General features: G+C 41.7%; 1 protein-coding gene across 4 annotated transcripts in view; it reads left to right on the top strand.

The window, feature by feature from the left end:
• The window catches only part of Rhobtb1 (Rho related BTB domain containing 1), a 110,782-nt gene extending 96,752 nt beyond the window's left edge, over nt 1–14,030 (top strand). For all 4 annotated transcript variants that reach the window (XM_042696457.1, XM_042696456.1, XM_042696454.1 and 1 more), the window contains 4 exons: nt 2,255–2,405; nt 8,320–8,408; nt 11,291–11,396; nt 11,783–14,030. In XM_042696457.1, the coding sequence (XP_042552391.1) occupies nt 2,255–2,405; nt 8,320–8,408; nt 11,291–11,396; nt 11,783–11,952 (516 nt within the window). In that variant the 3' untranslated portion in view covers nt 11,953–14,030. The remainder of the gene's footprint in view (nt 1–2,254; nt 2,406–8,319; nt 8,409–11,290; nt 11,397–11,782) is intronic.
• Nucleotides 14,031–15,942: the final 1,912 nt, after the last annotated feature.

Genomic DNA, 15,942 nt, shown 5'->3' with positions numbered 1-15,942 from the left:
AGAAAACAGAAGCCACATTTTGAGAGGTCAAATTGGGAGTCTTTATTAGAAAGCTGGTGACTGCAAATGGATTCTTGTCACCTGCAGCCCTGGAAATACACTTAACACTGTCCAAAAAAAAAACTGAGCCATGAGAGCAGGAGAGGAAAGAAAGAGCAGAAAAACAATATCAACAAATCAGATCAACTCCAATGGAGAGCTTAAATGGGATGCCATGTTGACCAAAGGAAAGCCAGGAGATATAGGAGACTTAGCACATGGCATCCCAACTGAGCTGTTCGGGGCCTACATAGAGTCAAGGACAGGGAGCAGGGTCACAGGAAATTCCAGTGTCTCTCGAGTTCAAAGCACAGGACTGACAGGCCCAGTAACCTATTGTCCAAGTGTCTGCTCCTGCCTCTTGGAATTCACCTGGGAGGTGGGACTTACCCTTCTTCCACCATGAAAACAAGCTGGTGCCAGTTAAACTCAATTCCCTATCCACTACATGGCCAAGATGGCACCAGCCAGCTCCAACATCCCTGCTTCATAAGGACTAGGTCATGCACTTCGTAGACCTGCAGCATGAAGATTCAAGCCATTCAAAAGAGAAACCCATAGGACCAAGTAACAAAATTGAGCATGAAATTCCATCAGCCAGTTGTACCCAAAGAATTCTAGTCGCTGTTGACATTTCCATTCTTCTCCTGTGATGGTTACTGTTGATGGTACCCGACTATTTGCCTAACAGAAGCATCCTTTCAAAAACTTATGAAGGAAAAAGGGAAAGAGTGTCTCTTGGGTAGTGACAAACATCAGAACATTGAGGACACGGGCAGTATTAGAATGGGACCACTCACTGGAATCCTGTTGCCAGAAATAACTTCTTTTTCACTTAAGATATCCATTTTCACATTTGTATTTCTAATGGGAATTTATTTTTTCTTTGAGGGATGAATTAGGAAACACTCTTAGCAAACAATCCTAAAAATTCAGATAACTTTCAAAACCCAGAAACTGGAGGAAGGAAAGAAGGGAGAAAAAGAGGGAAGAGGGAAGAGAGAAGGGGAGGGAGGGGGAAGGGGGGAACAGGAAGAGGGGAGGAGAAAGGTCTCAATGTTAAAAACCATTCCTGAAACAATACTTCATTGTTCTATAACCCAAACCATTGCCAGTAAGGACTTCTGGTACTACACAGCAACTCAGAACAGACACCAGAATTTTATTTCCTGAGCTTAAATCCCAGTCACTACTTCCTGGCTCTGTGACCTTTGAAATATGACTTACTGTTCCTGAACTTCAATTTCCTTTTCTGTGAAATCAAAATAGCCTTCCTCCTAGTGTGGATACAAGGACCAAATGAGATATATGGAAAGCTCAGCACAGTGGCTGGTGTGGAGAAGGTCTTCTAGTAAGGTTCACTTTTGTCGTCATCCACATTCCAACAGAAAGGCCAAGTGGTACTATTCTGTAGTACCACAAGGCCTGTCTCACAGGGTTAATTAGGGAAAGTAAAGAATGTACACACAAATTGACCCAGGCCCACCCATCTAGAACTGAATTTCCCAGGCATTCCCTGCCCCTACCATTACCTTTATGTCAATAGTGCCCCAGACACTCAGGGAAAAGACCTGAGGAATCCTATAAGAAACGGTGAACCATCCCAACCAACCGACCCAACCCCAGATGTCCTTTGGATACTATGAATTCACAGAGACCTAATCATGTTCCAGGAGTTCTGAGTCCATGTGGTTGCAGGAAAACAAAATAACAGAATGTGTATATGATATTAATATTACTAACAGGACATCAAAAACAAGCCAGTCACTATGGCTACAGAAGCAGTTGTTCTTTCTCTATTTGGACATCTTAAAAGAGCCAGGCTTCGTCCTGTGTTGGCAACAGAGCAGATTGCAGCTCCCCCAACACCTGTCATGTTGCTAGGAGATTTCTTTCTCCACAATAGAGAGTTCTCGGCTACTTGGCAAGGAAGGCCGAAATGTCACCATACATTTACAACCCATTTGTCTGATTTACACATCCAGATAGCCATTTAAAAAATTCCAAATCAGGCTTTGTCAGGCAGCGCCACTCCATTGTCATCTACAAATCAAACTGTTGTGTTTACACCCATAAATATTGGGTGGCTTCTATGTGTCGTCTCAAAGCAGGTATCTGAGACTTGCCAGCATGGATTCACAGTGTTGGGATATTTATAAGCAGCAGAGTCTAAAACTTTCTCCAGCAGAATTCAGCTTTGCCTATAATATTTCAGGTATATCTCCCGAACATAAACAAGATGTCAATGCAAGCAGTGTTGGATTATCTCTATACCAAGCAGTTGTCCCCCACCTTGGATCTGGATCCACTGGAACTAATTGCCTTGGCAAACAGATTTTGCCTGCCACACTTGGTTGCCCTCGCAGGTAAGGCTGATGGCTTGGGTTGTGCAGTGTCTGACTGTCACATTTATCAGAGGGGGGGGGGGAAAGCATGTAAACAAAAACTAAGATTTCCAGGGAAGCAAAATTTGTTTTCATCCCCTCCTCCCACAAATGGAACTGTCTTACATAGGTGATACAAGCTGATCAAATCTATCAGACTCTAATCCAACACAGCATTCATAAGCACCTATTTGGGAGCAGGCCCTGTTTGGTGAAGCAAATATAAAAGGGAATAACATAAGACCCCCCTCCTGGAGGCACATGCTATATCCTGTGAAATCATTGGTGGACTGGGGAGTTTTCAATAAAAGTATCCTGTCAACAGTATCATCAAAACGTGTACATAGGCATGGTATTTAAGCCAGGAGATGCCTTAGGTTAGAACAGAGCCAGATTGCCCGCTTCCAGATCTGACCCTTCTATTCAAAGACATTGGTCTTTAGCTAACCTGAGCCATGCATCTCAGGGTTCCCCCGTTTTAAATTGAGGCTCATATTAACTGCCATAGAGTTTTTAGGAAGATTAAATGAATTATATGTAAAGCCCTGAGAACAGTGTCTGGCACATAATAAGCACTTATGTAAGTGGTTTGCTTAAAGCTGTTTTAGAAAATGTTCTGACACACTGTCACCTTCATTTTGAGGGGGGAAAAAGGAGAAAAAGGAAGATTTGGCTTAACTTCAAAAGTCTTATCTGTGATTCCAAATATGTTCAGTTGGTTAAGCAGAAGCAAGTCTATATAGAAGGTGGGCATTTAAATATCTTTTCAAAAAATAAACTCTTCATCCCTCAGTGGGGTCAATGGGCAAAGTGGGTGTTTTTCACTATATTGGATTGATCCTAGTAACTATGACCGCAGAGCAAGACAGTTCCTGCCTTGTTCCCTTGTTTCCCTACATAAATTCTAACTGAATATCTAAGCAAATGGAAATAAGGATAGTACAGACCAGCCCGTCCCATGCACAGTTCATGGCCTGGCAAGATTTTAGATAAAAATGAAATCCCCTGTCTTCCAGGTTTCTACTATTCACTAACCAACTGGAAATCAAAGTCCTTCACCCTACTTTTTCCTCAATAGAAAAATTTGAAGCATCACTATTGTATTTCTTTAGGTCTTTTAAATCAATATACCTGAACCCTAGATCTAAGTGACTTAAACTACTCAAAGTTTTAAACACTAACTCTAGAAGATTTTCCCCAAGTATGAGTTCCAGCCCATCTAACTATCCACAGATTTTACAAGTGTTTGTCCTTTGAGGGTAATTTGAAATGACCAAAAGCAATTTTGACAAGTGTGCCAAACAGGATTTGTTGACCAGTCATGGTTTTGTACCACTTTTTGCTTAAATATTACAACTGGCATGGATAACATAGGATTGAGTTCTCCATTAAAAAAAATAATAACGGACCCAAAGAAACTTCTTGAGTGAACTCCAGGTTTCTTTGTTACTTTTATAAATGTTGTTGCCATTACGATTATTTAATAAACAGCTTTCCAAGAAAATTCCTTGAATCATTTATATTATTTGACTGCACAGTCTCCTGCACAGTATTTAGAACATCTTTATGGAGTATTTAAACCTCAATTTCTGGAGAGAAAACGTTTTAGAAGCTAGTGTGAAATGAACGTCAAGTGATGATGCAGTTACTTAAAATTAAAGAACCCTGGTAACTTTTCTGGGAAATTGAGTTTCAAATGGTTTTCAGTCCAGCTGAGGAGGGTTATAGCAAAGGAACCATAGCATTTTAGCTTCCATGCAGACTAATCAGATGAAGACATAAGACTAAGAAGTGCATAGAGCCAGAACAAGAAGTAGCCTTGATTTGAACAATACAAACTTACCTCCAAGGTATTGCATAAACAATAACTGTTTTATAAAACTAGAACATTCAGGGCTGGGAAGGTGGCTCAGTGGTAGAGTGCTTGCCTTGCATGCATGAGGCCCTGGGTTCAATTCCTTAGTGCCACATAAACAGAAAAAGCCAGAAGTGGCTCAAGTGGTGGAGCTCTAGCCTTGAGCTGAACAGCTGAAGGACAGCACCCAGGACCAGAGTTCAGGCCCCACAACTGACAGAAAAGAAAAAAAAAAACTAAAGCATTCAGTTTGCAATAAAGCAAATATCACTGGAAGTGGCACTGTGACTCAAGTGGTAGAGCGCTAATCTTGAGCTGAAGAGCTGAGAGACAGTGCCCAGGTCCAGAGTTCAAGTCCCACAATTGACAAAAAAAAGGAAGGAAAGTAGCAATCAGTACTCTGGATTCTAAAAAATTATTGGGGCTGGAAATGTGGCTTAGTGGTAGAGTGCTTGCCTAGCATGCATTAAGCCGTGGGTTCGATTCCTTAGTACCACATAAACAGAAAAGTCCAGAAATAGGGCTGTGGCTTAAGTGGTAGAGTGCTAGCCATGAACCAAAGAAGCTCAGAGACAGTGCCCAGACCCTGAGTTTAAGCCCCAAGACTGGCAAAAGGAAGGAAGGAAGGAAGGAAGGAAGGAAGGAAGGAAGGAAGGAAGGAAGGAAGGAAGGAAGGAAGGAAGGAAGGAAGGAAGGAAGGAAGGAAGGAAGGAAGGAAGGAAGGAAGGAAGGAAGGAAGGAAGGAAGGAAGGAAGGAAGGAAGGAAGGAGAAAGAAAGAAAGAAAGAGAAAGAAAGAAAGAAAAGGAAAGGCAAATATCACATTAAAGTCAATTGTGAACTTTTTCTGGTTTCATGGGAAATATTGAAGTGACATCTGCACTATAATATTGTAATCTTAAGCATGACAGTGTATTGAATCTTCTATAAAAGTATATACCTCAATTATAAAATAAAGATTGCTCTTTTAAAATGCTGAACAATTGTGTGAGCACTCAACTAGTTGTAATCTTTTTGCTAACGGAGAGTCTCCCTTATGCCTGCTGGCTGGTCAAGGCAAAGAAGTGGTTCCAAGTTTACGGTGGCCGTGCCAATTTCTTAAAAGTTGGCACTGAAGTTTGCCGCATACATTGATCCTTCCTTTCACAAAAGATTACTTGTAGCTTGTTTTTTCAAAAACAAAAACAAAAAATCTGAAGCCCATTTCTCCAATCCCTGCCTCCTTTTTAACACTTAGTTTATGTAATATTCAGATATGATGTCATTGCACCAGTGTTTCCAGCGTTTTATCCAAGAGTAATTTCTGACTGGACCAACTGCTTTCTTAGCTCATCAGTAAGCAGCAACACATTATATGTTAATGTTGCATCCCAAGATGGAAGCAATTCAGGCTCTAGTCCTCTTAGACAGTTCTCCCACTCCTCATTCTATCTATCTTGCAATTTCCACCACGTCTGCAGTTGCTTCCCCCACTGACATCTGGAAGTTCTCATGGAAGACTTCCAAATGCCTTTAAGGTTGATATTTTGGCCTCTCCCCATGACTCACAAGTGTTCTTAATGGCATGTAGAGTGAATGCTTTCCAGAAAGTTTCAATTTCTTTTGCTCAGATCCATCAGAGGAATCACTACCTTCAACAACTATAGCCTTACTTACATAGATTTCTTAAATCATAAGATTTGAAAGGTAAAATTATCCCTCTAAAATCGTATGTCTTTGTTAGATCTCTTAGATGGCCAGGTGCATTGCAAATAAGCAAGCACATATATTTTTTAAAGGTAGCTTTTCTCTGATAAGTAAGTCTCAAGAGTAGACTTAAAACACTCAGGAAGCTGTGTTGCAAATAGATATGCTGTCACCCAGACTTTACTATTCTGTTCATAGTGCACAGGCAGAGCAAATAGTGTAGATCTTAAGGGTCCAATAGTTTTCCAAGTAGAAAGTGAGTACTGACTTCAACTTAAAAGTTACCAGCTATATTAGCCCTTTTAACAAGAGACTCTTCTTGTCTATTGAAGCTTTAGAGCCAAGCACAGACTTCTCTCTAGTTATGGAAGTACTTAATGGTATCCCATCATTTCAGGCTCTTTGTCTCCATTGAAAATCTGTGGTGTATAGCTACCTTTAATTCACTAAGGGTATTGTCTAGATATTTTGGATAACTTGCTGCAGCTTCTACACCAGCATTTATCCGTTTTATGGAGTTATCTGTTTTCTTAAACCTTAGGAACCCGCCTCTGCTGGCTTCTACCTTTTTAGCCACAGTTCCCTCAACATTCTTAGCCTTCATGGAACCAAAGGGTATTGAGTATTGTTTTAGAATAGCCTTTGGCTTAAGGAAATATTGTGCTTGGTTTGATTATCATTTCAGGCCACTAAAACTTTCTCCAAAGCAGCTATTTCTCTTTCTTAATATTTGTGTGCTGCTCACTGGAGTGGCACTTTTTATTTCTCTCAAGAACTTCTCTTTCACAATCATAACTTAACTCTGTAGTAGAAGAAGCCTAGCTTTAGACCTGTCCTAGCTTTTTACATAGCTTTCCCACTAAATAGCAATCATTTCTAGCTTTTGACTGACAGTGAGAGATATATGACAATTTCTTTCATTTGAAGACTTATAATCCATGGGGCTTATTAATTAGCCTAATTTCAGTGCTATATGTCATAAAGAGGCATAAGGAAAGAAGAGAAACTTAGAGAAATAAGCTCATCAGTGGAGCAATTAGAACACATGCAACAAGTGTCTATGAAAGTTCACCATCTTCCATGGGTCCAGTCTCTGGTGCCTGAAAGCAATTACGTTAATTACACCAGAACAGATGTGATATAATGATGAAAGTGTTTGAAATACTCCAAGAAGTACCAACATGTGTAACTAAGACATAAATTGAAAAATGGCACAAACAGACTTGCTTGACAAAGTCTTGCCATTATCTCCAAAGTGCAATCCAGTGAAGTGCACTAAAATGAGGAACATGTGAATATTAGATTAGAACAAGTCCTATGCTAGAGATGACATCAGCATTGAGGAACAAGAAATGCAAGACTGGGCTAGGAATGTGGCATAGTGGTAGAGTGTTTGCTCAGCATGCATGAAAAAGCCAGAAGTGGCACTTTGGCTCAAGTAGTAGAGTGCTAGCCTTGAGCAAAAAGAAGCTCAGGTCCTGAGTTCAAGCCCCAGGACTGGCAAAAAAGAAAAAAGAAAGAAATGCAGGATCAAGAGTCGATACATACATGCCAATTCCAGAAGCAGGAGACAACCCCCAACACAGGCAAGAAACATCTCAGCCTTAGAACCACAATTCTGCATTCAGCTTACAACAGTTGGATACAGATTCCCAAGCGGCAATCGTAGTTATCCCAACTGGATTTTTGTAACATCTAATTGAAACTCTCTCCCACCTTTGTAGCCTAAGAGGTTGAACAATATGCCATGCCTGATACAGAGGTATACATTCTGATACAGAGGTATACACTGCTGATACAGAGGTATACATTCACCTATCTAACTCACTGAGATGTATACATTCACCTATCTAACTCACTGAATAGAGATAATTACCAAAACTGTTGAACATGAACATGTCTAGAGAATTCCTGGAAGCTGCTGGACAGTCTGGAGCCACACTGTCCAGTAGAACTATCTTGCATGGTTATAAAAGTTCCATACCTGCATCACCCAGTGTAGAAGACATGTGGACTTTTGAGTAATTAATGTGCCTGGTGTCACTGAGGAGTTGAACTTTAATTTCATCCACCATTGATTATCTGAAGCAGTCTTCTTTGGCCCAAGGGCAGTGCAGATCTGGGGAAAATGGGCTACTTCAGAAGCCCAGATAAGAGTTCCCAAAGATGATGGTGCAGTAGCATACAAAAAGCCCCCACCCCCCATCAGAATCTAGTCTACATTCAGTATAGGCACCTGCCCTTAGCAGTCCGTGTTCCTTATAGTCTTTCTCTTAAGAAATTGCAGACCAGCCCGTTGGGTAAGAGTCCTAGCCTGTGGAGTGCTATTTAACTGCCCCCTGTCCTTCTCTTCCCAGAGCAGCATGCCGTTCAGGAGCTGACCAAGGCCGCAGTGAGTGGTGTGGGCATCGATGGCGAAGTGCTCTCTTACTTGGAACTGGCCCAGGTTTGTAGCAGTTTTCCCTTTACCTCTGAAGTGTGTTCAACTAGTTCATTTAAATAAAACATTCCATCATTGCATCTGTCTAAATAAAGATGTCACCACTGAGTCACAGAGGCCCCCTGTGTATACTGAGAAGATCTGAGAGTTTTACATTTCAGGCACCATTTGCCCTGCTGGGCTTCCTTTGAAAATACAAGGACCCCCACACCCACACCAGTCCCATTGTTCCCTAAGGAGCTGACTACAAGCACAGGAAAACCTCTGGAGTAAAACAGAAGGAGGTGGTGTCTCTCTTCCTTCTTGAACATGTATTTGGCCAAGAACAGACAATTTCTAGAATTCCATGAAAGCCCAGAAATGTACTCCTCCTATATTAATGGACATTTTGCTGGAGCTTTTTCTAGATTTTCCATATTAGTTTTTGTTCATACCAACATCCATAAATCCAAGACATTAACATAGGGTCTTCTAAAGAAGCTCCTAGCTCCAGCTCATCTTTTATCAAGTAACTTGGTCAAGGCACAAAGCTAAGCTCTGCCTTGGTGTCTACCCATAAGAAATGAGGATACTGAGTCACAACCTCTGAGACCTTGCAGAACATTTGCACAAACAAAAAGGAAAGAATGTTCAAGAAAGAGCCCTGAAGAGCAGAGCCTCTCATAGTCCAAGGTTCACCTGCAAAAGGATCTCTCCTTGGTATGACAGAGGAATGGTGAGAAAGGAGGATAAATTCTGCAGTCCTTTTTTGTGCTTTTGAGTTTGGCTTTCTTGGTTCTTTCTCTGTAGTAGGGCTTTGGTTAACTCTTAGGCAATTTAAACCAGTAATTCTCAAGGGGGAGTAGATTATCCCAGGGTGAAGAAAGTGGCAATGCAGATTATTCCAGGGTGAAGAAAGTGGCAACGCAGCAGGTGTCAGGCAGGCCATCCAACTGTGGCCAGAGGAGATGGCTCAGATTCAAAGGGGAAAAAGGTGAAAGAGGACTTGGAGCAGCTTATTCACTCTGACCCAACATTCAATAAATATTTGTTACTTACCTTCCTGGTACTGGGTGGAAGACATGTACCTACAAATGGGATTCTCTGCCCTTGAGGCAACATAAGCAGTGAGAGAAACAAACCCAAATGCTTAAACACCCAATATGAAAACCAGTCTGCTAAAGACTGCAGTAAAAACTGACAGATACCCTATTGCAGTAGAATCAGCAAGCCCCGGCCAACACTAGTGGTCTATGGTCTGAAATGTGGGGGCATTATCTACCATATCTGAGACTAAAGATCTAAACAATTGTTGAAAGGTTCACTCAGTAAAGTATGAAAAGAAGAAAATTGGGAGTTTTTGAAGCACCCCCCCCCACACACACACACACATACAATTTGACTTGGACATTGCCCAATAAGTATCCGTCATCATAAAGAAAAGGGAACTGAGTCACAATTGCAAATAGTACCAGTTCACTTGGGGTGATGATTTGAAGTTGTGTTTGTTTACTCTGTGTTCCCATCTGTCCCAGCCTCCCACACTGCCCCCGCCACACCCACACCCTGGAAGGCAGTGTGATTACTTGCTTAAGCCCTGACAAGCCTTCACAGGAAGAGCTCGGATGTAGTCTCTCACGTCCTCACTCATTTGTTAGCCAGTACTCAGGGATGTGCTCTTAACAGTTCACTGAGGATGATATGGGAACCTGACCTGTTGTATTTTCCAATCTCTGTGGTGTAAATACTACTGCGAAGGTTGGTTTGAACAATATGGATTCACTGCGTTAAGAAAGAGGGGGGAAGCTCTGTGGGGCTGGTCCAGCCTTCCCAGAAAGAATTGGAAGCATCAGCCTTAAACTAGCCCAGATGTCGGAGCTGTGACCTTACAACTCCCTTGAGTGGGCTTCGGAAGCATCAGGCATTGCTAGCTTTTCACAGGAGAGATGCCAGCCACAGGGGAACCACATAGGAGGGTCCAAGATTTCATCTGGCCTAAGAAATGTCTGAGAAGGGCATAAGACACATCCTGCCAGATCTTTCAAAATGAAGGGGGTGTTGGCTCGTGTCTGGGGGGGGGGGGGGGAGCACTGGGTCTTTTTTTGATCACAGCAACCTTAACTACCACGTCTCTGAGCCTCTGTCTGCCAAGAAAGGATGGGTGGAGTGTTTGGATGCCTTCCAGCCTGCCCCTAAGCCAGCTCTTCTTATGTAACCAAAGGACAGGTATAGAACAGTCATCATGTGTTCTGCAGTCTCCTCTTTCTCATCTTTGGCCCCAGCAAGTTGAGCTCTGACATGTGACCCGAAGTATTCCATTGCCCAAGCTTCCTTAAACAGAGATGACATCGCTGCTTTCTGTTACTGCCTGGTGTCTTCCAGAGGGCACCCGGTGGCATATCACTAGCAGGCCAGGTGGCAGGGAAGGGTGGGAGGGTGCAGTGTCCGTTAATCTCCCGATGAGATGCAATGATAATTTTGGGTTATCCTGAGGGAGGAGGTCATGCCAGGTACTACCCTTGATTGTTATGGCCAGTGTTAAACTGCGAAGTCAAAAGAGATTTAATGAATGGGTTCTATAACTATTTCTCTTCACTCCTACAATGGTTTAAGTCTCAGTTTAAAAAAAAAAATGTAGATAGGCACCAGTGTCTCACACCAGTAATCTTAGTTACTCATGTGGCTGAGATCTGAGAAGACTGCCTGGTAAGGAAAGTCTGTGAGACTGTTATTTCCAGTTAGCCACTGAAAAGCCATAAGTATGAGTCAATTGGCAGAGTAGCAGCCTTGAGCAAAACAAAAAAAAGCAAACAGACAGCAGCACCTGGGCCCTGAGTTCAGGCCCCAGAATCAGAAGGAAAAAAGAGAGAGAAGAAAAGGCATTAACGCCTTTGATCCCTTTTCTGCAGTTTCACAATGCTAACCAATTGGCTGCCTGGTGTTTGCACCACATCTGCACCAACTACAACAGTGTGTGCTCCAAGTTCCGCAAAGAAATCAAATCTAAATCCGCAGGTGAGACTGTGTGTTGGAATCCCCGTTCGTCCCATTCTCCTCCTCCCTGACAGATGCATTTACCCCCTCCCTCCTGGTGGCCCTGGGTGTGGGGGAGAGGCAGAGGGAGGAGCCTGCTGAGCAGACAACTTGTGGAGAATCCCTGCATGCAGAGATTTTGCCCAGGAGCAAGTTTAGACTCTCTGAGTTCTGAGTCTCTGCTGCCTGGCTACATGACTTACAGGCAAGAAATTCTACCTCTCAACAAACTTGAGTGTCACAGTCTGCAAGTGACTCTAGTTATCCCACACCACATGAGACAGTGTGACTGACATAGAACTTGAGGCCTCCCGCATAGAACAGGTAGTGATGGACAGACATGACCATCAGTCTCTTTCCCTTGCCAGAAAACCAGGAGTACTTCGAACGGCACCGCTGGCCCCCAGTGTGGTACCTGAAGGAGGAAGACCACTACCAACGAGTAAAAAGGGAGCGGGAGAAGGAAGATATCGCATTGAATAAACATCACTCAAGACGAAAGTGGTGCTTCTGGAATTCATCTCCAGCAGTGGCCTGAAGAGGAAGAGAGAAGACACCCAGTAAATGTGATACTCCACTTTTAAAAGCACTACTGTAAAATTAGTCTTCTGATTAGAGATATGACTGTAGTTCAGGTTTCAGGCACTGACCTTCTCCACTTTTGTGCATTTCTCTTCCTTAGGATCAAAGCACAAGCTCACCATCAATGAGCCTGGACAAAACAAAACAAAACAAAACAAAAAAAAAGGGAAACTGACTCTCACTGCATTCCTTAATCTGATAGGTATATTTTTCTGTTAGGGAGGCTTAATAAACTTTAATCCGTTATTTTGTTTCTTTTTATACAAAAAAAAAAAAAAAATCCAGCTTTCATGTTTCAGATTCCAAATTGGAAACTATTTTTATATGGTCTCTTGTATTTTGTTGAAATGAAAATACTATGTATTACTTTATTTTACAGGCCACAAATTGACCATGAAGTTGTTAAGCATCATTACATAATTAGAAGGTTATCCTTTTTTTTTTTGTGATGTAATGGGTTGGATTGAAATCCCGCAGAGCGCAAACTGAAAGTGCTTAATCTTTGTGCTGCTGGATAACATCGGTATAATTACCAACTCTACTCAAAGAATGTGTATTTACAATATTTGCTGTGTAAGTGCTAGTAATTATATGGTTCTATGTGCCATGTAAAATATAGTGATAGCAAATATTCTGTTGTTTAACATGTCTAGATTCAAGATAATCTTTATAATCATTAGAAGGGCTTATTAAATCCCAGCATTATCCAGGGCAAACTCACTGGTGGGCCTGACTACATAAGAAATGCTAGAGCTAACGCATTGGTATCTGGATTGCTGTGTTAGGTTTGTAGCTCTCGATGTTCCTTGGTCCTGCTATGCTTCTGCATGCAGACTTTGCATTGACTTGAACTGAGATGAGCAAGGGACAAGGTCCCCAAACTTGTCCCACCATCCTACAGGCTGATCACCTCTCACCACCAGAAACAGGCTTCCTCAAGTCTCTGACCTGCAGTCAACGTTACAAAGATGCATATTTTAACTCTTTCCAGGGAAAAATTCATGTCACTGCAGAAAGAGGCCATGGCAGACCACCCACTCCTGCTGAAATACAGCAGGGCCTATGAAAGCACAAAGCTAGAGGCTGGGTCCCTGCCTTCTCCAACCCAGAAAGAAATCTAATACCAAGAGCTTAGGAAATGGTGCTATTGTGAGTTAGTACTGACCCTTTGTCCTGAATTTTCAGTGTTAAAATAGAAAGTAGAGTAGAGAGTGGGTGAGGTTTCAAGAGGCAGTTTAGATCATTGCTTCTCTGAACATTAAGATGTTACAGGATACACACCACACACACACACACACACACACACACACACACACACACACACACACACACACACACAAAGCATTGTAAAGGGCAGAGCCCTCCCCCCCATACCTGCCACAGGATGTTGTGGGTTGTCACTGGGTCTCATTCTGTTGGAAGAAGGTCAACTTACTGATGCTAAGGGCTATTTTTGTTTTGTTTGTTTTTTGTTTTCTAACTTTCCAAAAGATGAAAAAGACACCACTTCAAATGCCATATGCATTTGAAGATCTGTCTGTATTACAGGTGGACGTTTATTCCTGGCACTGGAAACATACCAGATAGGAGGGCTTAGAGAAGTCCACAAATGTATCACTTTCTCGTGGCAAGGGGAGGGAACAGTGGGAGAGAGATGGTGACAAATGCATCCACCTAAACTTTTTTCAATAAGAATGTAAATCATTAATGGAAGGAGGAAACAGAATAGAGGATATATGTCAATACTCAAGGAGAATTGGCATCTATCATGATAGAGGTTGAGTTTTCAATGAGTAGTCATAGTTGAATTTATACAACCAAAGCTTCCATTTGATTGTAATCTTGCCAAAATACAATGGACATATAAATGAACGTGGGGTATAAGCAATAATATCCACTAGTGTTGTTATCAGCTACTGTAACCAAGTGGCTGGTTCATTTGGTTGATGCTGATTATGGCCTTTAACTATGGTGGTTTGTTTTCGTGTTTTTTATTTCACAAAAAAAAGCCAATAAAATTGTTTAGCTACAAAATGTCTCCAGTTTTGTTTCATCATATCGCGTGAGTAATTTAATAATATTTGTAAAACTTACAAACACTGAGAGGCGTGGGTGATGGGAGCCTGTCTGTGTGTACTCAGTGACAAAACAGCTTGGATGATGGTCATCTCTGATTGTCTGCAAAAATTCAGTGGCATGAGGTCAATGAGGCTTGTGGCTTTTTGCTCTTAGGTAGTAGAATTACATCATTTGACTGGATGCCACCTTGGTGAAGGGGAGGGGGAACACCTTCCCACCCTGATCCTCGCGGAATGAGTACAGTCAGGATATGGACTTTTCTGCTAGTGATCAACTGAGAGGTTCGGATTAGGAGACTCAGAGGAAGTCTGAGAAAGACTGGGGAAATTTGTAAACAATTTCAGAGATAATAGAAGACTGTCATGAAATCTACTGGTGGAGCTTTTCTGTATAACTTCTCTGTACTCTCTTGGGAAGGGGTTGACCACTAGAAGAAATAAGACATATGAAGCAGAGAATGGGATTTGCAGCACATTCCCACACCTTTTAAAGGTGAGTATCCTCAGTTATGGCACCTGGGCATGCCAGTAGTCTTACCTATAGAAATTCCTGGTCCTATGTATCTCCTAGGGGGTCTGGAATTGACCCCTGAATTGACATGGGGGGGAAACAAAACAAAAATCCTACTGGTACAGAGGAACTGAAATATTTTTATTATACATGCTCAGATGCCAAAGGTCAGTGATCCTACGATGTTTCTGTTGATTTTATTGGCATAGCCATTGGCAGAATTCAGTTTTCCATCACTATGACATTGGCTAAATAGAATGAATTGTGCTAGTCAGGGGGGGGATACTGAGTCCTCAGCTTGAAATCTTTTGTAATTTTTAAGTGCATGCTTATCTTCAAGATGAAGGCTTAACAGTCTTTTCTTGAATTGAGAGTTTTTAAGGTGGACAGAAGACAGATAGGTAGACAGACAGACAGACAGATCTCCTAATTGGATGCTGACCAAAACTATGGGAGTTGAATTAAGAAGTCTAAGCCACATTCTTTTGCAGAGTGCTAAATTAGATTATCACCAAACTTTGTATCTGAGTTGATATATTTGTTTTGATAGTGATTTTGAACTCACAACAAACAGCTGTTCTACCACATGAGTCCTTTTTGCTTTAGTTATTTTTCAGATAGGTTCTTGTGCCCTCTGCTAATGCCAGCATTAAGCTGTGGTTCTCCCAATATCTTGGATTACTGACATGCACCACCATGCCTGGCTTGTTCCTTCGGATAGGATCTCTGAGTTGTGTTCAGCCCAACTTAATTGATTTTCTCATAAGGAGGTTGCTCTCTTGAATTTTCAATTAAAGGCAGGTAATGTGTGCATCAGGAAAGATTTAACATTAGAAAGGTGAGTGAAGATGCTTGTGTGGCACACTTGGTGTCCTACAAAGCAATGCTATGGAGAAGCAATGTAATTTCACTTGGAGGAAGTTGCAAATTCACCCTTCACTGACATTGCTTCTCACTGGCTATTTTTACTTGAGACATTTAGATACATGGTGGTGTTATGTGTTTTTTTTAAACTAGGTTAATGTACAGGTGCTTTTCAGTTATTTATAGATATTGTCTAAAATACAAGGGAATGATTTATGGACAGATAATTCCTGTGTAAAAGCCAATTAATCACACAGTTGCACATCCACAGACTTGAATGCACTGTAAACAAGAATAATGGACACAAAGTAACTGGCCAGAGATTTGCTCTAGTGTCCCCTGTTTCCAGAGCACATCTTTGTAACAGAGATCCCTGGAGACTCAAGATGAATTAGGAGCTACCTTTATGTGGCCCATGGAAAGGAGTACTAAGTTCTTGGAATCCAAATATGTTCCCAAATCCCAAAAGCAAAATTTATGAGACATTGCAGGT

This window comes from Dipodomys spectabilis, unplaced genomic scaffold (assembly GCF_019054845.1).
Source record: "Dipodomys spectabilis isolate Male_0828 unplaced genomic scaffold, ASM1905484v1 ptg000207l, whole genome shotgun sequence".
Lineage (NCBI taxonomy): Eukaryota > Metazoa > Chordata > Mammalia > Rodentia > Heteromyidae > Dipodomys > Dipodomys spectabilis.
The sequence above is the reverse complement of the archived record's forward strand: the minus strand, read 5'-3'. Positions and strand labels throughout refer to the sequence as shown.